Source organism: Heloderma suspectum, chromosome 2 (genome assembly GCF_057233095.1).
Source record: "Heloderma suspectum isolate Gila_16-S chromosome 2, 16-S_ref, whole genome shotgun sequence".
Taxonomy (NCBI): domain Eukaryota; kingdom Metazoa; phylum Chordata; class Lepidosauria; order Squamata; family Helodermatidae; genus Heloderma; species Heloderma suspectum.
The window spans coordinates 188,275,370-188,299,260 of record NC_139459.1 but is presented as its reverse complement, the minus strand read 5'-3'; the positions used below and the strand labels follow the sequence as shown (position 1 = coordinate 188,299,260).

Genomic DNA, 23,891 nt, shown 5'->3' with positions numbered 1-23,891 from the left:
TTCGCCAGCGACGCCCGGTGGGAGAAGAAGCGAGCCAGCCCCGGAGGAGGCGTGGCCGCCCCTGCCCTTCGCTTCCCTCCGGCGGCTGGAATGTTTGTTAGGTAAACACCGCATAGTAGAGTTTTTAGCCGCGCCCACCCGGAGCGCCGGGCCAATCGGAGCGCCGGAGCGGTTTCAAGGCCACTCTCTGCGTGGAGAGCCCCTGGACTGGCCACAAAATAACAAAAGCATCGAACGTTGCAACAGTAACGGTGCGCCCCCAGCGCCCTTCTCTCCCCGTTTGGCCCCATGCGCGCCGGAGCGCCCATTATATCCGATCCCGGGGAGTTCTCAAGCGGCGGCGGGCTGCAGAAGCCGAGGTGGGGGCCGGTTGTTTATCTGAAGGAAGGAGGAGGCGGGGAGACTGGAAACCGCCTGTGTCCCATTTCCTCTCGTGCGTGTGTGTGTGTGTGTGTGTGTGCACGCGCGCGCGCGGGTCCCCCCCCCCCCGCTCCAGTCCTGGATTCTCCATGTTGGACCCGATCTGAGGAGCATCTACGTTGCTGCCTTTGCGTGCAGCTGACTCTAGGGTTTTGCAACTGAAGGAGGAGTGGACGACATACTTCTCCATTGCACTCCCTCCTGTTCCTCCTCCTCCTCCCTGGACATTTCCCTCCTCCCCACCCCCTCCTCCTCCTCCTCCTCACCAAAGGATCCCCAGGGTCTGTGGGATTGTTAGATGGAAAGCCGGTCTATCATCACCCAAGTGCAGAGGGACGAAGCCCTGGTGCTTTCAAAACAAGGTAAGGGGAGAGTCGAAGTTGGGAACTTTGTCTTGTTGTTGGTTTTTCCCCTCCCCCCTTGCTTTTGCCATCAGACAAAAACGGCAAGCGAGTTCGTGCGCGCGTGTATGAGTGCTTCCCCACATTACTCTCGATCTGTGCAAAAGAAAAAAAGAGGGATCCCTTGAACCCCAGCACTGGGGTGGGGGAGAATGGGAAGCGTGCACCCACTGTCCTCCCGATTTCCTGGGAAGAGCCTCCTTTTATACGACGCCGTTTCCGTATGGCAGATGCATAGGGCTTCGCTTGCTGTCAACCCTCCATTTCATATATGTCCATATATTCCCTTTTGGCACCGACGTCAATTTTCTAAAGTAGATCTCTTCCCTCACCCCTTCCGATTCTTGTAGGTCTCGAATAAAGTGGGCCCTTTTTCAGGGCGGGGGAGCATGATTTCTTTGGTGCCCCCTTTCCCCCATCGGGGGTGGGCTCGCTTTTGTTGCTCTCGATCGGTTCGTCACGGCTCCCCCCCTCACTGCCCCCCTAGAATTTGGGGGAGATTCGTCATAAACACCTCCTTTTTGTGGCAAGAAAGGAGAGCCATCCGGCGCTTGTTTTTCACGCGACCTCCTCCTCCAGTTTTCCTCGCCGATCGTTTCCCCCCGCTTTTTGCGCGCGCGCGCGTAACTAACATGCACAGAACCCCCACCCCTTTTTCATTTTGCTCCTGAAACGATCAGAACGTGGAGCGTGTTTATTCTCGCCGAATTCTGAAATGTCAGGTTTCCGTCATCCCTGACCAGCTGCCGGATCCCCCGCCCTGCAGTCTGAAATGAAAGCGAAGATTTTCCTAAAGGAATAAAATCAGTCCTAGGCACTGGGGAGGTCGCGAATGATGGACGTAATTCTTCTGTCTTCCCATGCACGATGCGCCCTTTCGCAACCAAGCCTCGAGTTCCCGTGTTCCAGGGAGCCGAGCGGTAGTACGATTAGGGCGTTTGAGGTTGACAGTTACTGTGCCAAGGAAACTGGGCTGTCTCATGCAGGTTTCCCCTAGAGTAGTTTGAGACTCCACCGTTTAATCAGTTTGGCTTGGAATTGCCTCAATGATGAAATGTGCCTTGCCAAGGCATTAATGAATCCTTTCTATGGCGCGTGTGTGTTTTAAATCGGTTTCCTCCTTGCAGGTACCCACAAGGGTTGGCTGGAATCACTGGGATTTTACTATGCCACCAACCTCTTTATGTCGCTCTGCTCTTCCCCCTCCTTCATTTGTGCCTGTGTTTATTCAGCTGATGTTTGCTTACCAACCTTTCCCTCTTCACTATTGGCCAGCATCTCCCCCTCCCCTCGTGTTCTTGAGGGAAAGGGTCTCTAGAACCTAAGCATCGTGGGGTGGGGGTGAGCTGTAGGCAACATTTCCCCTCTCTGTTGGGTATCAACGATTGCTCTGCTCTTGATACTGAGCAGCCCGATCCTCTCATATTTATCTACTTGGTAGCAAATCTCATTGAGTTCAATGGTGCTTTCTCTCAAGTAAGTGTGGGTAGGATTGTTACCGCTGGACATAGACAGCCCACCCCCAATAACTCAGGGTGGAAAGGTTTGTTTGTTTAGCTAAATATGAAGGAATTATCCAGGATGCTCTTGCGGATTGGATAGATATATGTGCCAAACAAAATAATAAAAAGGGGATTTCTACTTCTCCACAGTGTTTTTTCTTCTGGGCAGTGTCTTCAATAAACAGCTGCTGTGAGACAAGATCCTCACCCCCAGTCTTGCTAATGGGGACACACACGCACACTTTTCTGAAAGAGTTTGTGGAATGCAATCACCAAAATTGGTGTCAGATCCCCCCCCCCCCAGTTCTGGATCCCTAGCATGGAGCACTTGATCCTTGAGTTTGGGTCATTTACTCCTTGGTTTTATTGCACTGGTCATTTGTGAGTGGAAACTCTATAATGTGACCTGTGGATTGATAGTACTAAATAATAATAATAATAATAATAATATAACAGCACTCCCTTATTATGCCACTGGTCTCAACAAAGCTTTGCCAGATCAAAATTTCAACAATCTGGAATACTACAGAGGTTGTATCTGTTTTATAATATGTGGTGGAACTGAGGTGTTTTGAAATGAGGGACATCCATTACATTCTGTGGAGTGTGATGATATGGAATGCAGAGCATGGATATATTTGGTATGCTTTATTTATGTCCTCGATAACTTGAGAGCTTAAAATTCAGCTTGAGTGAATGGCTTTACCCACCACCTGTTAAGAGAAGTGAAAGTGGCTGGTTTGGAGGATTTAGGCAGCATTAATCCTATGCATGCTTACATAATTGGGAGTAAGATCTACTGAACTCGGTATGTCCTGAGTAAACATGCATAGGATTAGACTGTATAAGGGAGGTGAAAATAGCGGGTTTTAAGGATTTACTTCTGAGCAAACATGCATAATATTGGGTTGTTAAATTTAAAAAAAATGCTGAAGGAGTCTAAAATCATGAAGAACACTTCTCAGGTCTCATTCCCCCTCCCTGCCTGTTTCTTTCCTTTTTGTGTTAGCCTGCTTCTAGCTGCTGCTTGGAAGGGGTTCAGTTTCTCTTCCAGTGTTTCTACGCTTGTCCCTTTTCTGGGCTTTTTGACCCATCCCTTTTCAGAAAAATGGAGGCTTTGATGGCAGTCACCCAGAAGAGGACTCACTTGGATATGGAATCCTCTTGCGGACAAACAAAATACAAAAAAAGCAAAGGCCCAGCAGGGTCTGTGTATATGCATACAAGAGAGCCAGCTAGGGGGAGAGAGAAAAGATTTCTAATGATTCTAGCTTGCTCCCTATGCCAAATGCTACCGCTGTAAAACTAAGTAAAATTAGAGGCTTTTACTGGCAGTAGTGTCTGCTTTCTTTACGGTCAAGGCATTTGAATGAAGGCTGTATGAAAACCTGTTGATACGTTGAAGTGTCTAGGCAAGGCCCAGTGTGTGCGTGTGTGTGTGTGTGTATATTTGGGTGTGCAGTCTCTGTGGGTGGCACCACAGAGAGAATACAAATAACTTCTACTGACTTGATCAGCATGCAGACAAGAATTTCCAGTGCTTGACTAAAATCTCCTGTCTTGGGAATGTGTCCCTGTTTGGTTTTGATTCCTTGCTAGCACCCATTAGCTCTTGTTGGTATCTTCTTCACAAGGGTTCTCATTAACAAAAAAGCATAACAGAAGTTAAGTTTGGTATCACTAAATCAGAAATAATTCAGAGGTGATCTCTAAGGAGTGTGGCGGGGGGGGGGGATTTAATAGCTATCCTGAAAGACTAAAAGCTGGGTATATTTAGCCTAGGTAAGGAAAATTATAAAGGAAGGGCAGTGTTGACTGTGCTCAGCTATTTAAAAAGGATGTCCAGCAAGATAAGAGAGTACAAGTTCATAAATTATTGTTCTCAGTAGCTGCCACTCAGTTGTGGAACTCCCTTCCGTTACAGGTCCAGAAAAGACCAGTCAAAATTGTTTTCTTGTCTGGACTTAATTTTAAACAGTGGGGTTAGGATCAAACAAGTTAATTTCTATGTTTTATACAGAAATTGGGTATACTTTAAAAATCCTTTTTTAATCTCAAATTGTCATAAGCCACCTTGAGCTTTAGAAAGAGGCAGGAAAGAAGGAGAAATGTAAATAAATACATAATTTTGTGCAGAAGAAACAGATGGGCACAGGAAGCAAAAATAGAGAAGTAGATATAGCATAGATAGTAAGAATTACCTTCCTTCCTTATCCATAAAACTTCAGCAGTGTCAGATTTATTAATGCACAAGCCAGGGACCCAGAGAATCTCAAATGGCTAAAAAAACAACAACAACCCTCCACACGTATAATGTATTAAAATATATGCAACAAAATACACAGACAAAAATCTAATAGTATAACCAGCATGAATACACAACATTCACTGAATCACATTTAAAAATAATTTGGTTCTCACTTGCCCTGGGCCTTGCATCTTGTAATTCCTGGAACCCTTGTCTTTTTAAAAAGCATATAGTTTTGACTGTAATAGACATACAACCAGTGTGATCCAAACCAGGGACTGTTTTGGGGGCTTGGGGGGGGAGTACCATCGTCCAGGCACCAAGAGTTATGTAATATAGTGACAGCCAATTATCAATATCTTTAGGGTTAGTAATGGTTTCTTTGCAGTTTGGAATAATTAGGCATGTAAATGAAAAGCAAGATACCAACTTGCTCGTGGGCTTAGTCTGTATAGGAGGGCAGGCATAGGGGCAGTGCTGCAGCTTCTCATTGGTCTGCAGCCTAACACAGTACAGTACATTCAGCTATTGGATACTGCTGGCAGGGAAGGAGAAATTTCCCTTCCAGTGCCTTTAAAGGCCCACAGCCATGCCTAACTTTTCCAGGTTCACCTAATCACTCCTCAGAAAGATCAGTCCAGGGCAACTTCTGTTTTCTATTTTGTAACAATTACATTCGTGGTTATGTTTCTGAATTTGTGTAGTGCCAGCCAGGTGTGGGCTAGAGTGGGTGTAGGGAGGCATCAAATGGCAACCTGTCCCAGGTACAGGGATGATTGGTGGTGGTTGCACTGAGCCATTTTGTTCTAATGCCCAAGGAAAGAGAGTCGTGTATTAGATGCTGCAGTTCTGCAGGAGAACACACTGCTGAGGAAATTTGGAGTTGCCATCTTTGCCATTATCTTTGAGAGCCGTGGTGGGCTATGTGATAAACCAGTAAGATCCATTCCAGTTCTTGGATTTACTAGTGGCAAGCCGGACCCTTCCCTTTCTCTGATGAGCTTACCCTATAGAGCAGTTTCCCCCAACCTGGTGCCTTCCAGATGTGTTGGACTACAACTCCCAGCATCCCCCAACCAGCATTGATGTAATGTGCATATCATAATCTTTTATTTTATTTTTTTATGGTCAGGGCAAAAGTCTGCTGTTGGGGCCTTTGCAATTTGTTATTGAGTGGAGGGCTGTGGGTATGTGAGACTTTTCTCACTATTTTGTAGGAAAAAACAATGTTTAATCTGGTGATCCTCAAACTGTAGGGTACAGGGCATCTGGGGGGAGTGGGGGACGGGTATGATATTGTAGAGAGGGAGTAAGCCATGTGGTGCCTTCCAGAGGTTTAGGACTACAATTCCCACAATCCCTTCCTGTTGGTCATGTTGGCTGGGACTGATGGGAGATGTAGTCCAAATCATCTGGAGAGTGCCAGGTTGCTGGTTTGCTCCCAAGAATAGAGGATTAGGTTAAGGATGCTTTAATGTTTCCTCCTGAAATATTTCAGGTCACATATCTATTTGTTGCATGTATTGCGACAAAATATTAAAATGGGGTACCTTTTAAAGGTTTATTTACTAAATATAAGTAAAATAAACATGCTCAATTCTGTCATTCTGTAGGGCAGGAGCAAGGAATCTGGTGCTCTTCAGATGCTTTGGACTACAATTTCCATAATCTCTAGCCATTCTGGCTGGGGCTTATGGGCACTGTAGTCCAAAACATCTGGAGGGCACCAGGTTGCCTACTCTAGAGTACTACAAAAATTCCAGTCCAGTTGCCCTGTGCAAATTACCCCAATTCAGCATTTTCCAGAAAACCCGTATCACTATTTTTTAGCAGGGCTGGGCCAAGAAATTTGACTGCCTGTGTTGAAGGACAAGATGGCACCCTCACCTCATATTCCATGTACAGAAGCCAACCGGACAGGCAGTTGTATCTTACTTTAACGCTGGCAGTGGGACAGCATTCTCTCCCATACCTGAGGGCAGCAGGCGCAGAGCAGGACTTGTGGCATACACAGCTCTCCCCTTCCAGTATCTCACTGCCACTCTGCACTCTCCAGCATCTACTGCCTAGGCAGCCAGCTTACTCTTCCTAATGGTAGGGCTAGCCCTGCTTTTCAGCCACCCAAACTGTTATGTTAACCATGGAAGATGTGGAGAGGTAAGGAAAGTATGGGAGCTTCTGACCACAGCAGCTCATGCCTCCTCCCCTGGCCAGCTTGTTTTAGGAGGGGGAGTTTGAGATGCGCTGTTCAAGTCCTTTTGCAATGCTAGGGTTGGATTAATGCCCTGATTCACAGAGCCATAACACATACTTCAGTAGGCCACATACATGTAGTTGTATGTGAGGATTCTGTATGTTCACCTGCCCCCCCCCCAAAAAAGATGCCTAATGGTTGGCTGGATAGGGAGGGCTCTAAAAGGTAGGGTACGTTTAGGGGGGACAGGTTTGAAAAGTTTAAGAAACCCTGGTTTAATTCATATAGGAATGTTTGGAATGAAATTCCTTTCTGTTTAAGTCATGACGTATGTAACATTTTATATATATATATATATATATCAAACCAAATTCATATCTTGAAGCATGGATGTATATGGGTTTGATAAATAAGGACTGTAACATTGAATATAGTTAAACTCTGTGGATTTTTTAAAAGTGCAAGCTTCCTGCCACGTTTTTAAAGGAAAAACAACAACAAATCCACCACACCCATATTTTCCTATCTTGTGTGAGAAATTGAGGCTGCTGCCTTGAGTTTGGTTACAGACTTCATGACAGTCAAGGATACTGGTGGATTATGAGTTGGGGTTGAATATACACATTTTGAAAATGTTGATTTCTAACAACTTATACAGATGGTCATGGTTTTGTTGTTCCTGCTGCCATTCGGGCTGTAGCTTACTCCATAGACCCAGTTCGCACATAATGACAACCCAAAGCGCAGGTTGAGTATGGGTTGTCATTACCTGCAAACTATGGTTTAACTATGGGTTGTTAACCACAGACAACCCAGAGTTCACAACCCAAGAACAAACCATGGCTTCTCTTCCTGGGTTGTTTGTGGTTAACAACCCATAGTTACACCATAGCGTAGGCTTTGCACGTAATGACAACCAACAATTTAACAATGACCCACAATTCAATGGCAATCTGTACTCAACCCATACTCTGGGTTGTCAATACATGCTAACCAGGCCATAGTCTGTTGCTCATATTAGACCAGTTTCTGCACAACTAATGCTTAACCTTTATAGACGTGATTTGGGGGCGGGGGGAATACTCCACAGGGAAGAGGGCTGCTCTCTGCCCCCCTCTCCTTATTTAAAGAGACATAGTGGTTTCAGCAATAGGGTAGAGAGTTAAAGATGTGTGTGTGGAAACAGGACAAATGTTGGTAGGGTCATCTTTAGTACGATGGGGGTAGCCTCACACGCTTCTCCCCACCCCCTTTAGATGCATAAGCACTCATGCAATACAGTGGTTAATCACTAGGGGAGGCATTTACAGAATGCCTCCCCCAGCCTCTGGAAATAATTTTTTTTAAGTGAAAACTGCACTGGGGTAAGGTGGAAGAATTACATTTTACATCATGGGTGCTATCCAATAGGTGTTCATGACAGTTGCACGAGAAGGTCACAATTGTATTTCACTCTTGTACTAATAGTGCTAACAGAGGGGAAGAACAGCATTTTGCTAGCAGCGGCAGTCTGTGAGTTCCCTACAACAGATTTGCAACCCCAGAGGAAAGATGTTTGTATCCCTGTGTCCAAAGTGTAAAGTGATGTGCTGAAAAATGTATTTTCTGTACAAATTGTGAGGAGTGCAGGGGGAGTGAATGTATTCACATTTTAGGACCTGCTTCAAATGTTTAAGCACTGGCCCAAAAGGGATCTGAGGAAGTATTCACATTCTAGGTGCCACCATATAATTGTTTGGGATCTAGACAATTAGGGGAACTAGGATTTATTTGTGGGTGAAAGGCATTATCTGTGTAAAGTGGAGTTTATTTACACCTTAGGATTTCTCTAAGATGCTCTTACTCTTTAGGGATGTTTACTCCATTCAGTGGTGAAGGTAGGTAATTTTAGACTCTGGACTTAATGGTTTTTTGTGGCACCCTTTAGGTGACCATGTATATTACTTCACTTGTGGGCACACAACAAACATTTGTCTTTCTCCCACCTGCCTCCACCATTTCATGCTTTATAGCTGCTTGTACTTTTCTGATATAGTAGACTCTGATATTTAGAGCAAAAAACCCCAAACACACAACCCCCCATCCCACCCCCATTTGGCAACCCTGGTTTCTCTGAGCATGTGTAGTTTCACATTTTAAACTCGTGTAAAGCATAGCACCGTCATAACTACAGGAATAAAATGGAGTTTGCTTCTGCTGCCAAACACATTGATTTGGGAATAAACATCACTCTTGTTGTGGAGAAGAAGAAGAAGAAGAAAGATAGCGTATTCAGTAAAAATAATCAGTTGAGCATATGTACATGCCACCTCAACTATATATATTTTTTTAAAGTAAGGAAGAAAGGATACTGCACTTCTCATTTTCGCAGCTGAGCAATTTCCCCAGTGCTGCCCCTTTCTCTGGGGAAGGCCCCTGTGATGTCATTACAGAGGCACATAAGGAAATGTGCCACCCCCCCATGAATATGGGTAATGCTTTAAGCCTTCCTCACTCTTAATTTCCTTCTTCTCTCCCTACCCCCACCCCTAATGACTTAGAACATAAGACACACATAAGATGCTTCCTTATAATAGCTTAGATCATTGCTCTTTTTAACTTGGTATTGTCTATGCCAGCCTTGCCCAATCCAGGTTCCTCCAGAGGCTTTGGACTACAACCCCCATGAGCCTCGGTCAGCATGGCCAGTGGTCGGGGATGAAGGGAGTTGTTGTCCAAAGCATCTGGAGGGACCCAGGTTGGGCAAGGCTGGTGTACACTGACCAGAAGTGCTCTCCAGGGTCACAGGCAGGGGTCATTCTTAGCTCTACCTGGAGATGTTGGGGATTGAACCTGGGACCTTTTGCATGCAAACCACTGAGCTACAGCTATTTTCCAAGTGGAATCAGATTTACTTGTTGTGACAGCAGATTTATAAAATTGGCTGTTAAAAGAGGCATGTGGCCAGTTTCTCTGGAAGGGGTGAAGGAGCAACGCTCACTGTTAGGCTGCTGGAGGAAGGTTCCTGAAGGAAAGAGCATAAGAAGAAATGTCGTGCTGGATGAGACCAAGAGTCCACCTAGTTCTCCATTTTGTTTCCACCAATGTCCAGCCAGAGGTTTCCAAGAAACATAAGGCATGAAGGCTCCATCCTTCCCCTGTGTTCTAGCCCCAGGATCTGGTATTCAGAGGCATACTGGCTTGGAACTTGGAGGTTCAATTGAATTGTTATGACTAATAGCTTTGGATAGTCCTATCTAGGGATGTCGGAGAATTTCTCCACGAATCTCCGGGAGGCTGAATGTCAACACATTCGGCCCCCCGAAATTGGTGGGGAAATTCTCCGACACCCCTCGCCCCCCCCCCCGGGATGGGACTTACCTCGCGCGAATGTCCCTTGCGGCGGCGGGTCCCAGCGGCCTTTCAGCGGTGTTTCGGCAGTGGCGGCGGCGGACGGTCTTCTGACCGGCCGTCGCCATTTCCAAGTAAAGTGTAAAAAAAAAAAAGTGATAGGCTAGATTGTCAAAGTCAGTAGCGTTGCCCTTATTTTCGCCGTAGTCTACGTAAATCTTTAAGATTTATTAAAAATCTACGTAATCTACGTAAATCTTTACGTAGACTACCCGTGCCCAAATAAGGAACGCAAATGGCGGCACCCATGGGCGCCGCCATTTGCGTACGCGCTTTTTTTTTTCTTCAGTCAGCCATGATAGGCTACGTAAAGATTTACGTAGCCTATCACGGCTGACTTTGAAAATCTAGCCGTGATAGGCTACGTAAATCTTTACATAGCCTATCACTTTTTTTTTTTTTTTACACTTTACTTTTTTCTTTCGCGGCCGGGGAGACGGGGTGCTCCCCCCCCCGGCCAGAATTTCGGCGGGGAGGGATGGGGCGCCTCCCCCTCGGCCAGAATTTCGGCTGGGAGGGGCGGGGCGCCTCCCCACCCGCCAAGAATTTCGGGGGGGAAACCGGAGCGATTCCCACCCCCCACCCCCGAAAAAAGCTGCGGGACCAGGTAAGGGACTTTCTTCCATCCCTAGACCTATCCTCCACAAATTTGCCTGATCCTTTAAAAAGAAAAAGAAAAAAGCTCTGTAGGTTAGCTGGCATTGGCATGTTTCAGGATTTAAAGATCAATTTAAAACAAAACAACAAAACTGAAATGGCTGGGAATTATCCAAGCACATAGAAATTTGATGCTGATGCCTCAGAATTCGCACTTTCTCCTCCTGCCCAGCTCTCTGCAGGGCTGATGCCTAAGCACTTGATAGTAAAGCTTAGAAAATGGGGAAGGGGGGGATATGTATAGGACTTTGGTGTGCTTGGATTGCTTACGCTCTCCCCCTAATCTGTTTAAAAGGGAGTTTCTCCTTGTATTCAGTTGAAAGAAGAAGTAGAGGAAGAACCTGTTTATCATGACTGAGTGGCAGCAAAACAGGTCTCTCTGTAATTATTACAGAAGTTTGTAGTTCTATACGCATGTCACTTCGTAGCATTGCCTGTCAGGCAAGCTGGGTGGGTATCTTAGTGAAAAAATGTTGACTTGCAGATTGTTACCTTCTAAAGCCTCATTTCTTTTGTCACTCCAGCTCTCTCCCCCTCACCACTACTGTTTTATTTTATTTGTGATATTTAGATACCGCTAAATATAATAAAGTCCCCTGGGCATCATCCACACCAGTACAGTTTGGCTTGTAGAAGTCCCTTCAGCCAGAAATCTTTTGGTAGTGGAGGCCTAAAGGTACGCTTGGAAGTACAAGTGTTACAAGAAAATGCAAAACACTGATCACAAGCAAGCCTCCTATGTTTAAAGTCACATAATTTATTATGGTGGCTATCCTGCATACCCTTGCCTCGGAGTGAAGCCCTGTTCAGACATTTGCCAAGAATTGGTGGAAGGGGGAGTGGGGCTATGTGTGTTCACCCCCACCCTCGCCCCCAATGACCTTGTCCGCACTGGCTGCAGCCTCATACTATCACACGCTGAGAGGAAGGTCTGAGGGGGACATCTTTTTGCATTTGGCTGGATGGGACTGGCATCCTTTAAGCCAAACTTCCTCAACCCTCTAGATGTGTTGGACTACAACACCCATCATTCCCCAGCCAGCATGGCCAATGACCCCAATCACCCCTAATGGCCATGCTGGCTGGGGTTGATAGCAGTTGCAGTCCAACACATCTGGAGGGCACCAAGTTGGGAAAAGCTGCATAGAGCGTGAGCAGAGGTTAGGAAAGCAGCTACAGGAGGAAAGGTCTTTTCAGAGGTAGCACCTTCTCTGTGGAACTCGGTTTCCTTCCTGATAGCCTTTCAGAACACTGGTAAGAATACAAGGGCTTTGGCTTTTATCATCATTTCTTGATTTTAGCTCTTTCACATAACTTTCAAAATGTTTCTTTTATGGTGCTCTGAGTCACCTTAGGGAGCAGGGGCGGTGGGGAGAAGGCAGGATACAAATTCCTCCTATTTTATTTATGCTGCTGTTTGGGGGATTATCAGTAATAAAAACACAGCGTAGTAAGGGATGATGGGTGTTGTAGTCCAAGGCATCTGGATGGTGGCAGGTTGGGGAAGACCACCTTAAGCCATCAGGAACCTTGCATGGCTGAGGTTCCCAAAGGCATGGAGGATTCTACGCATGTTCAGCTGAATGTGTGAAGATTCCCCTCACCTTTTTCAGACCTCTTGTTCAAGGTGAGAAGTTGTGGGGCTGCAGCTGGTGTGTGTGTGGGAAGAACATTGGGGGCACAGGTAGGGTACATGGCCTGCTCTTCCCTCCTTGCATTCTGAGAATGAGTGGAGGTGAACACCTGAAAAAGGCTGAAGTCTTACTCAGTTCATTGGGACTTTTGTCTGGGTAGACAGGCAAAGGATTGCACTGTAAGTCACTTTAATGAAACAGTCCATGCTAGGTTCTTGTTAGTAAGCCCAGTGCCTTTGCACTCATTGGTTAAGGTACTGGAAGGTGGGAGCAGGATTTACTTCTTACTGAGTAACTGGATATGCTGCTTCCTGCATGTTTTTCCTTATATCTTCATGAGTAAAAGGGCTAGATTCTTGATATTTTTTCCCCAGTGGGGACACAAATGTCCCTGAAGGAGTCAAGCTGCCACATGTTGCCCCTACACCAGTGGCTATAGCCCCAAACTGTATTGTACTTCAATTATGTTTTGTACATGAGGGAAGTTGTCCTAGGATATCTTCTCTACTAACTGAACTCTCGGTACCAAGAAGGCCACAATCATCTTGTATAATGATTAAGCTTTGTATAGAATTGTTGCAAACTGGACTGCTCGCATTTCATGGTCGTTTGGCCCCGCTGTTTATATACCCTCACTCTATGACTGCATGTGCGCTTGTGTGCATATACGTGTGTGTATAAACACACTCACACCGGACGCCTCACACCTCTGGAATGCGTTGCCATCCAAGCCCCATCAGGCCCTGTCACTGCAGGCTTTTAGGAGGACCCTGAAGACCTCCTTGTTTCCTCTGGCCTTCCCCTGATTACGTGTGCCAGACTGTTCTGGGTTGTAACTGCAGTTGTGTTGCAGGGCTTTAGTACTGTCTAGGCCAGATGTTTTATGCAGCTCTTTGTTGTTTGTATGAATGTTGGTTGTGTTATTACTGTATCAGGGTGTTTTTTTTAAATTATAATGTATTTTATGATTGTACTCCATCTTGGCAGGGCTCCTGCCCTCAAAGGCAGCCTAGAAATATTGCAAACCAACCAACCAACCAAACACAGACTAAACTAAATACATCAAACATACACACTCCCCAATACTTACCTGGCATCTGAAGTTAATGATCTGATTCGCACAATCAAAATAAGCCACCTACAACAGCCCATGGGTATTGGAGGGTTGTTCCGCCCCCCAACGAGCCGTTCCGTCCCCCAGCGAGCCGTTCCGCCGTAATTCGGAGGACATGACAAGCCTCCAGATGCAGGGCTCCTAGTGTTATCAATCAAAAGGCAGCATGTAGCTATTCTGTCTTTTCTTCCTAAACAGTTTTTTTGTCGAAAGAAAGAAAAAAAGGAAGAAGCAGCGGGAGGAAAACATAGGAGGGTTACAAGTTGATGACAGCGACATTTGGACTCCTGATAAAATCCTGTGAAAGAGGCAGTGTGATTGCTTGACAAAAGCCTTGTCTGGAAGCACCCATGAACTGGATGAAGTGGACACGAGTCTACCGCAAAAGCTTATACCATAATAATTATTTATTGTTTTATTAATAAATGTGGGTGTGTGTTGCTGCAACAGACTCTCTCGGTTCACCCCCATAGAATCTTCAGGGTCACTATTTACATTTTAAATGTTTCAGTTAATTCATTGGAAGAGTCAAGTTTCATTATAACAGGAGTTTCTGGAAAAGAACAAAAGTTCTTCCATTGCACTAGGCTTCTGCTAGAAGCTGTTGCTACTGTGTGTGCACGTGCATGCGCATGTTTTCCACTTGGTGTGCAGGCAACTGGTACTCTTATAATGTAAAACTGCATTGTTTATTCCTTCATTCAAAGCGTTTGCTTACCATCTTTCAAGGCAAAGTCCCATTGGATAAATTGAGTATTATGGTCCACCTGGAGCCAGAGCTGGGAAAATCCCAGGTGCATGATTTTTCTCATTGCTTATGCATGTGTTGGTGCCACCTAAGCATTAGAAAAGTGTATGTGTGTTTGTAGGGCCAGCCCCTACAGATTTCTGCTGGCTTCTCAAGTTGTTTTTTTTTTTTACAGCTCTGCTTTAGTTATGGCAACTAGCGACATGGCTAGTCATTTCTCTGTCTACAGCAAAATCCCTGAACCAGCAGTAAAATCAGTTAAGAGTTCTTAAGGCTACTATTGCTAAAGTTCTATGGGCTGTATCCAACCCGGGCCATCTGCCAGCAGAATGGAAATTGCTGACAGAGTGGTTTCCTCCGACCCCTGCAGTCCCCTGCACCCCCAAATCTGCTCCGGAGGTTAGGAAGCCCTGTGAAGCAGCTACGGGGTATGTGTGTGTGTGTGTGTGTGAGAGAGAGAGAGAGGCTGCAGCGAGGAGGAGAACAAAGGGAATTCCCATTGTGTAAGTGGAAGTCCACTGGCATGATATTGGATTTAAGCCTAAGTTCTCATTGCTCAGGTAGACTTCTCTTGCTCAGCAGCTGTTTGCCAAAACATAAATAAAAACCCTGCTGCTGCCCATTCTTGCATGACTCTTATATATCAGCAGTATTTCGAGGCTGAATCTGGGTTGCTGTGTGAGGCTGCAGGCACAGGGCCAACGAGAAGCTGTAAAGCTGCCCTCTAGCTGGCATGTTTTGCTCACTAAGTGTGCAATCCTATGCATGTTGAGACAGAAAAAAAATGCTGGCTGGGGAATGCTGGGAATTGTAGGACTTTTTTCTGCCTTAAACATGCATAGGATTGTGCCCCAAGCCTGACTGCCCTGAACAAGGTGTTACTGGTTTTTCATCGATCTTCTTGAAAACATGCCTAATTCTGTACAGAAAAGACATTATATAATTTAGCATTAATTGACAACATAATGCATCATCATTTAATTTTTTTGCACCTCTGTCCATCATGGTTAGGAGCCCTTATTTCTCCACCCTAGCTACACTGCTGATGTTTACAGTCAAGAATGGCACATATTTCATTTTAAGTTTTACTTTCTCATCCTGTTGCTTACATTGAGGGCTAGCGACAGACAGTTTAAAAATATAATCCTGCTGAAAATATACTATAGAAATATCCCTATATCCATCCCCTGCAACTAAAAGCATGTTTAACTTTAAAAAAAAGAAAGGGAAAAAAGACTTGCATTGCTGCTGGAATATGCCCAGGCTCTGACTTTGGCAGACCTCCAAGTTCTCTTCCTAGGAAGCGAGTAATTGGTGATAGGCTGAGATGGCTGAAGGAAAGGATTGACCAGTTGCCAGGGTTGTGGGGAGTCTGCATATGGTCCAAAGAGAATGAGTTGCACGTTTAAAAAGGTTACTCGGGTCCACATGACATTACCGACTGTTAACCAGCTATATCAAGCCCATCATACCAGCAATCTCCTGTCACCTCAATAGAGTAATTCCATGTTTAGAGCTTTGACCTTGGGACTAGGATAAAATCACCTTGTGTAGCATTGGTAAAACGGTAACAAAAACCCCTTGAAGTGAGGAAGAATCCACTTCCCCAAAATCCATACCAAAAATTGGACCTTTCTTGCTAACTTAGAAGAGCAATAAACTGCCTTCTCTGACAGTTTTAAATATAAAGCATTATGCCCAAGCAATGTAAGACAAAAGGAAGCAAGGTGTTGGATGCATTTCTGAATGCTGTCTGTCTTGGTTTCTTGTGTCTCTTATGTTGCCATTGCTGTGTTACTGGACAGCTAAGATACGAAATGAGCCTTTTGCCCAGACAGGCAGCCCCTTTGCTCCTACCTTTGCAGCGTCTCTAACTTTAGTTTCCCCTTTTGTCTAAAATGGGAAATTATGTTTACTGGCTTTGAAACAAGCTCAGGATCCTAAACCAACTTCAAACTGTGGCTTAGGATCCTGGTTTGTTCCAAAGCTGGTAACAATAGTTTCCTGGTTTGGATGAAATGGGAAACTAAGGTTAATTAGAGACTAACTGGTTTAATTGCAGCTTGTGCAAATGGGGTGTGTGCATGGCCAAAAGACGTTGTCCCTGTCTTGGCTTATTAAGCCAAGATACAATTGTCCAGGTGCAGCCATTCTGTTTTATACTTGCCATCGCAGTACCCCTGTGAGGCAGGGCTGCTTAGCCCCCTTAATGGATGGACGATTGAGATGCTCTGCTTCCAATCTGCTTAATATGGCTTGAGGCAGGGGAGCATTCCTGTGTGGGACTGGCAACCAGTGGTGGTGGCACCTGAAGGGCTTATCTTTAATCAATGTTCCCTGTGTTATGCAGCGGTTTGGTGGGAAGGTGGGAAATAAACCCCTGTCTCCCAAGCTGCTAATTCAGATAGAGCCTTTTAACTTTTAAAAGTGGGTCAGTAGCACAACAGGCTTCCTGTCTAAAGGCATTGCTTGTTTTATCTCTCACTGGATTCTGGTCTTAGGACTGTACTGTAAACTAGGGATCCCCAGACATTTTGGACCCTTGGGTACATTTAGGAATTCTGAGAAACTGCTGTGGGCACCACTACAAAATGGCTTCCATGGAGGATGTGAGTAGTCACATAATGGCTGCCGTGGGGGCCTGGCTAGTCAAAAGAGGTGGATGTGGGGAGAAATAGCAAGGCTAGACACTGGGAGGAAGGGGGAAATAGCATGGCAAAGGGGTAGACGGGAGAGAAATAGCGAGGCTAGAGGCTGGGAGGTGGGAAACAGTGAGGTAAAGAGGTAGGGGAGTGAATTAGCGAGGCTAGAGGATGGGCATGTAGAGAAAACAGCAAGAAAAAGGGGTGAGTGGGAGAGAAAGAGCAAAGCTAAGGGGCTAGGAAGAGGGAGAGAGAGAGAGAGAGAGAGAGAAAGGCTAGGGATGGGGAAGGGAGAGAAATAGCAAGGAAAGGGATTGGGTGGAGAGAAATAGCAAGGCTATATATAATAGCTAGAAAGTTGTATTTTCATATATAGGCATTTCATATGTATTCATTGCTATGGATATATACAAATCCAGGTACGTATATTTTAAAAAATGGATTTTTAAAGAAGTTTTGTGCGTGCCTGTGGGCACCACTTTGGGGACCCCTTTGTGGGCATAATTGGAGGGCTCTGTGTGCCACGTTGGGAACCCCTGCTGTAAACAGTCTGTGCCCTGCATGTCTGAATGCCTCTTCCTCTATGTGCCCTCCCAGACTTTGAGAAGTTCTTAATAATAACATGGTGCCATCAGTTTGCACAGCACTTTACAGAGTACCTGAGGATGGGTCCCTGTTCCAGAGAGTTCCAATCTATAACAACCTTCCTCAACCTGCTGGCTGGGCATGATGGGACTTGTTGCAGTCCAAGACATCTGGAGGGCACCAGTTTGGGCAAGGCTGATCTATAACTTGAGTCAGGGGAGGCAAAAGAGGAAGAAGAGGGAAGCGGAGGCAGGGTTAAAAGGGGAAGAATATGTGTCACTATTCCCATTTTGCCCCCAAACCTCTGAGGAGGCTCTGCCATGGGTCCTGCTCTCCCCTGAGGCAAGACAGGTAGCCGGAAGGAAGAGGGACTGGAGCACCGCAGCAGCGTCTTTGTTCAGGAAGGCTTTTATAACTGGGAAGGCAGCTGCTGACAGTTTTTATTAAAGATGTTGCAGGTTGTTCTGGTTTGTTTGTTTGTTTGCAGTTGGATATCTTTATTGTTTTATTGGGCCCATTGCTCAGCGGTAGAGCAGATGCTTTGCATGCATAATGTCCCAAGTTCAGTCCCTGCAGTCTCAACTTGAAAAAGATGTCAGATAATACGGCTGGAAAAAATCTTCCACCTGAGACATTAGATGGCCTCTTCTGGTTGGAGTGGACACACAGTTGGGGGCAAACCACTGAGCACAGGTCTGGGGGGCCCATTGCCCGGAGAGCCCCAAAATGACAGTATCCTGTCTGCAGCAGTTGCTGCAATGGCTTCCCTTTCTTTTCTTTTTTCTTTGCAGGGCATGTGTGCTGGAGATTGAAGCTCCCGGCAGTCACACAGCCATGTTAATTTCCCACTCTGGGACATGAAGATGGCCAGCCTGACGGTCTGGAGCTTTATTCTGCAGCAGCCGCATATCCACCCTGTAAAAGGGTTTTTTTTAAAAGAAAGAGAAAGATATTGCAGGAACTGCAGCTGCTACCTGGTAAGGCAAGGTGTTAGGGGGAGAACTGACCAGGTGGGATGTGGAAAGGGTTGAACAGGTCCCATTTTCTGCATCTGTTTTCAAAACTTCTCACAGCTTGCTGGATGCATTGGCTCCAATGAAGCCAATGCAGCCAATAAGATCTGTGGAAAAATGGAAAGCAGAAAAGGGACCCATTTGAGTCCTTCCTGCTGCCTGAGACCCCTTTTTTTTCTCTTTTTACTGTACAGGGGAAATATGTGACCAGGATATCATGAGGCGGGAGGCGGTGGTGCAGGGGACCACCTATGGGCATCTTGCCCAGGGTCTCAAACCTGAAAGAGCTACTGTGACGTTGCTAGGCTAGGTAGAACCAATAGGTGGACTCAGTTTAGGGCCACTTCATACATTACATTTTAGAATGAGTCCATCTGTCTATGCATATTTAAATGCTCATACTTGTTGGGGAGGGGCCACAGCCCAGTGGTGGAGCATCTGCTTTGCACGCAGAAAGTCCCAGGTTCAGTCCCCAGCATCTCCGGGTAAGGCTGGAAAAACCCTTGCCTGAAACTCTGGAGAGCCGCTGCCAGTCAATGTCAATACCAGACTTGGTGGACCCATGGTCTGACAGTATAAAGCAGCTTCCTGTTAGTCTTAGTCCAGAGCCAGTATTACTTCTCACAGGTTCCTGTGACACTCACACATTGTGTTCAATATTGGGGATAGCCCAATCCCCAATATGCAGTGTGGACTGGATCCATCCCCAGGTGCAGTTTTATGTGGCCCCCGATAGCTGTAATAAAGAAAGGAAGACATTAGAGATATTGCACACTTAATATCATGCATTTGTAGATTTTTGTTAAGTAATGCCCTGCATCGCCCAGAGTGGCTGGGTGACTGGCCAGATGGGCGATTAATAAATTTAATAAATAAATAAAATAAATGGTACCAACTTCATTATGGAATGTACAAGTGTGCAACCACTTGTGAGGGTGTCTTTCCGTGTGGCACATTAGCAGCAAGACCAATGTCTAATAAGCAAAGTGGCTATTTAGTACTCTCAATGGATCTGCTGATCGTGGGGGACAATTAATAGTTCAAGTATTTTAAAAATATCGCATTTGAAAGTGTTTTGGAAGCGTGGTATTGCAATTATGCGCCTTCTTTCCACTGATCTAAGCCCAGGCATTTCCCAGATGTGCTCTAAAGGCGGCTTTGTGTGTTAAGACATGGATGAATCACACTTCCTCTTTTCCATGCTTCTGGCATAACTTACAGAAGAGAAGATGTATGGGCACTTAATAGGGCAGCAACTTGGGCATCTCCAAGTGGAGGGTATGTGTGACTCCTTCCATTGCAAGTTACTACAGCGGATGCTTTATGCTTCTGTGCTCGCGCATAGGCTTGCATCCAATGGTGTCCATCTGCCAGCAGAACGGGTTCTACCTCTTCCCTGCAGCTTCCTGACATGCCCCCCAAATCTGGTCTGGGGTGGCCTAAGAGGTACAAAGGTAGGGGAGGGGAAGGAAGGGGAAGTCCTGTTGCATGAGTGACGTTTGGTGTCACCCATGTGTAAGTCACCCTGTGTCTGGTTTGGCTTTTGGTGACCAAGCTTGTGCCAGTATGGGATGATGCAGTGATATGCTATTTTGCATGTTGTTTTGTGGCCTGGAGCCCTCTGCGTAGAGCAGGCTAAAAATCTTAAGATGAACAGACACACCCAGCGAAGGGGAAGAATGCAAAGAGGCTGTGCTCTTGTAACATTTATGTGTAATGTAACATTAAACAGTGAAGGAGTTAGGGCTGACTCATGCATGCATGTTGATCTCTTGATGGCTGTAGCATCCAATGATGGCCTGCATGTGTGAATAGACTAGGGGGCCAAATGCTTGGGACTACAACTCCCATCATCCCCAGCCAGCATGGCCAATGGTCAAGGAGTATGGGACATGTAATCCAGGACATCTGGTGGGCACCAGGATGCCTACCCCTGGAACAGACCATTACAGATACAGCATCAGGGGCAGAACTTGAGTTTCCCATTGCAAGCACAATGCTTTTCAGAGGAGTCGGTTCACACATTCAGGAGCCAGTGATCAAATATATAGTGGTGTAGAGAAAGCAAGTGATGTACATGCATGTAAGAACCAGCCCATAGAGACTTAAGGACTAAGTGTGTTTGTTAAACAAAAATAAATATGTGTGAATGTGACCTAAGGCTTTATTTCTGCATCAGAAGATGGAACCGACAGAAGAGTTCAAAACAAAAGAGAGCCCTTGCTCTATAATTCTCCTCATCTCCAGTCCTATCAGCCATCTCTATAAACATACACAAATTTTACTCATGGGTTCCAAAATGCTTTACAAAGAAAAGCTCTGCTGTGGCCACATGTCCAACTGGAGTTGCAGAATCTGATTACGGGACTTCTCCAAGGTTTTGTGCAAGTTGAGAACAGGGCCTCCACGCAACTAGACCACACAGCTCTTAATTCACTTCATGCCCTCCTGAGGCTATGTTCACCAGAGAGACTTGAGCCACTTTTTTTGTTTTGTACTCTGCAGATCTGCTTGACCGCATGCACAGCCTCCAACAAACCTGCTTGCCAGCAAGCCTGAGGGTCTTGGGGAGCAAGAATGCTCAAGGAGAGAGGTTGCATTACAATGACTGAACTAGGCTTCCAGAAAAACGTGGAGTGGATTTGGGGGGGGGGGAGTCTGTGTTCTCTTGTTAAGAATGACTTTGGTAAAGGTTTGTTCCCCTTCCCGGCTCTCTGTTTTCCAGGAATACTGCAGATCTGAGTGGGGTGGGGGTTGGAGCTGGCCACAGCTGTTTTCAGTGTGGTGCTGCTCAGTATTGTGTTTTAGTTTCTCTCCCTCTCCATGTGCAAAACTGCGACCCACACAATCTTTTTTGCTTCCCTTCCCAAGTACTTCCCAAGTCCCTCCACCTTTGTGGCCCCAGCTTCCATCCTTACCCTGAGAATATATTCCACCCCCAAAGCTCCCAGTCAACAAACTCATGTCACTTTGTCTCTGTTGCAGGTAGATTGTTTTTAAAGAACAGGAAGGCTTGCTTTGACTTACTGAGTGGATGGGAGAAGGCAGAGGGCAATTGCCAATCTCCCTTTTACTTCCCTCAGCTTCTCCACCCCACAGCCTTTTCCATACCCCAGCCTCACTTGCAACTGGTTTCTCTCTCCCCCCCCCTTTCTGTATAAGACTGAAGGTGGTTCTGGATGAAGAGCTCCTATTCTAGCACTAGATGGGAGAAGTGGTAAGAAAATGAGGGAAGGTTGCAAGTAGAAGGCTTTGTCACCTGAACTCTCCCTCTAAATCTCTGTGAGTGAGGCATTGAGATGGTGCTATAAAAGCCTCATCTGGAAGGAAAGGAAAGGTTCCTCCTGTGCAAGCACCGAGTCATTGCTGACTCCTAGAGGGACACTGCTTTCGCTGGCATTTTCCTGGCAGATTATAGCGGGGTGGTTTGCCATTGCCTTCCCCAGTCATGCCTACCTTTCCCCCAGCAAGCTGGGTACTCATTTTACCGACCTCGGAAGGATGGAAGGCTGAGTCAACCTGAGCCGGCTACCCAGGACCCAGCTTCCGCTGGGATCGAACTCAGGTCGTGGGGAGAGTTTCGGTTGCAATACTGCCGCCTACCACTCTGCACCACATGAGGCTCCCTCATCTGGAAGTACCCTAATTAATGTAACAACAAGCAAATGCACTGGGAGACTGGGTTGTGAAGGGGAGCTACTGCAAGGAAGGAAGACAAATCTGGTGTGGATTTATTTGGGAGAGAAGGAGAGCCTGCGTCTTTGGAAAACTGATGCTTGCTGTGCTGTGCTGGGACTTGCCAGGGAAGTGGAGGCAATGTTTAATTTTCAGAAAGACACCTGCAATGGCAGGCTGATAAAGATTAATGTTATCAGCACTATTAGCCCTGCTCCTTAATTCTATGGGAGGGGCAGGCTCCAAGTTGCTGGATGGAAAGGGAAAAATACTCTGCATGTGTTTGGCTTATACTATATTGTTCCTGGATAGTAGAAATACTTTTTGGCTGCTTGGATCCAGGCATCTGGGTGAAGTGCCAGATGACTGGAGGAGGGCTAATGTTGTCCCTATCTTCAAAAAAGGTAAAAAGAAGGAACCTGGGAACTACAGACCAGTCAGTCTGACATCAATCCCTGGGAAAATTCTGGAGCAGATGATAAAGCAATCCATCTGTCAGCACCTTGAAAACAATGCAGTGATTACTCAAAGCCAACATGGATTTGTCAAGAACAAATCCTGCCAGATGAATCTGATCTCATTTTTTGATCAAGTAACCTCCCTTGTGGACTGTGGGAATGCTGTGACATAATATACCTTGATTTCAGCAAAGCTTTCAACAAAGTGCCGCATGATATCCTAATGAGCAACTAGCTCAAAGTGGGCTAGATGAAACAACAATGAGGTGGATCCACAGTTGGCTACAGAATCGGACTCCAAGAGTGCTTATCAATGGGATCTTCTCAAACTGGGGAGAGGTAACGAGTGGGGTACTGCAGGGCTCAGTCCTGGCCCCAGTTCTCTTCAACATTTTTATGGATGAGGAGGTGCAGGGAATGCTGATCAAAGTTGCAGATGACACAAAATTGGGTGGGATAGCTAATACTTTGGAAGACAGAAACAAAATTCCAAGTGATCTTGATAGACTGGAGCGCTGGGCCAAAAACAACAGAATTACATTTAATAGGGATAAGTGCCAAATTCTGCACCTAGGAAAAAGAAACCAAATGCACAGTTACAAGATGGGTGATACGTGGCTCAACAGCACTACAAGCGAGAAGGATCTTGGAACTGTTGTCGATCACAAGCTGAATATGAGCCAACAAAGTGATGTGGCTGCAAAAAAGACCAATGCTATTTTGGGTTGCATTAATAGAAGCATAGTTCCAAATCCCAGGAAGTACTAGTCCCCCTCTACTCAGCACTAGTTAGGCCTCATCTGGAGTACTGTGTCCAGTTCTGGGCACTGCATTTTAAGAAGGATGCAGACAAGTTGGAGAGTGTTCAGAGGAGGGCAACAAAGATGATAAGGGGACTGCAAACAAAGCCCTATGAAGAGAGACTGAAAGAACTGGGCATGTTTAGCCTTGAGAAGAGAAGACTGAGGGGAGATATGATAGCACTCTTCAAGTACTTGAAAGGTTGTCACATAGAGGAAGGCCAGGATCTCTTCTCGATCATCCCAGTATGCAGGGCACGGAATAATGGGCTAAAGTTATAGGAAGCCAGATTCCAGCTGAGCATCAGGAAAAACATCCTGATTGTTAGAGCAATACGACAATGGAACCAATTCCCTAGGGAGGTAGTGGGCTCTCCCATGCTGGAGGCATTGAAGGCTGGACAGCCATC

The 23,891-nt window shown here is 45.9% G+C and overlaps 1 protein-coding gene across 3 annotated transcripts in view; it reads left to right on the top strand.

Annotated features, from left to right (window-relative positions):
• Positions 1–494: 494 nt before the first annotated feature.
• CTDSP2 (CTD small phosphatase 2) overlaps positions 495–23,891 on the top strand; it is a 73,760-nt gene continuing 50,363 nt past the window's right edge. Inside the window, exon 1 of one of the 3 annotated variants that reach the window (XM_084836831.1) lies at positions 495–782. In XM_084836831.1, coding sequence (XP_084692957.1) covers positions 719–782 — 64 coding nt within the window. In that variant the 5' untranslated portion in view covers positions 495–718. The remainder of the gene's footprint in view (positions 783–23,891) is intronic. The other 2 variants (XM_084836833.1, XM_084836832.1) reach the window with 2 other exon arrangements.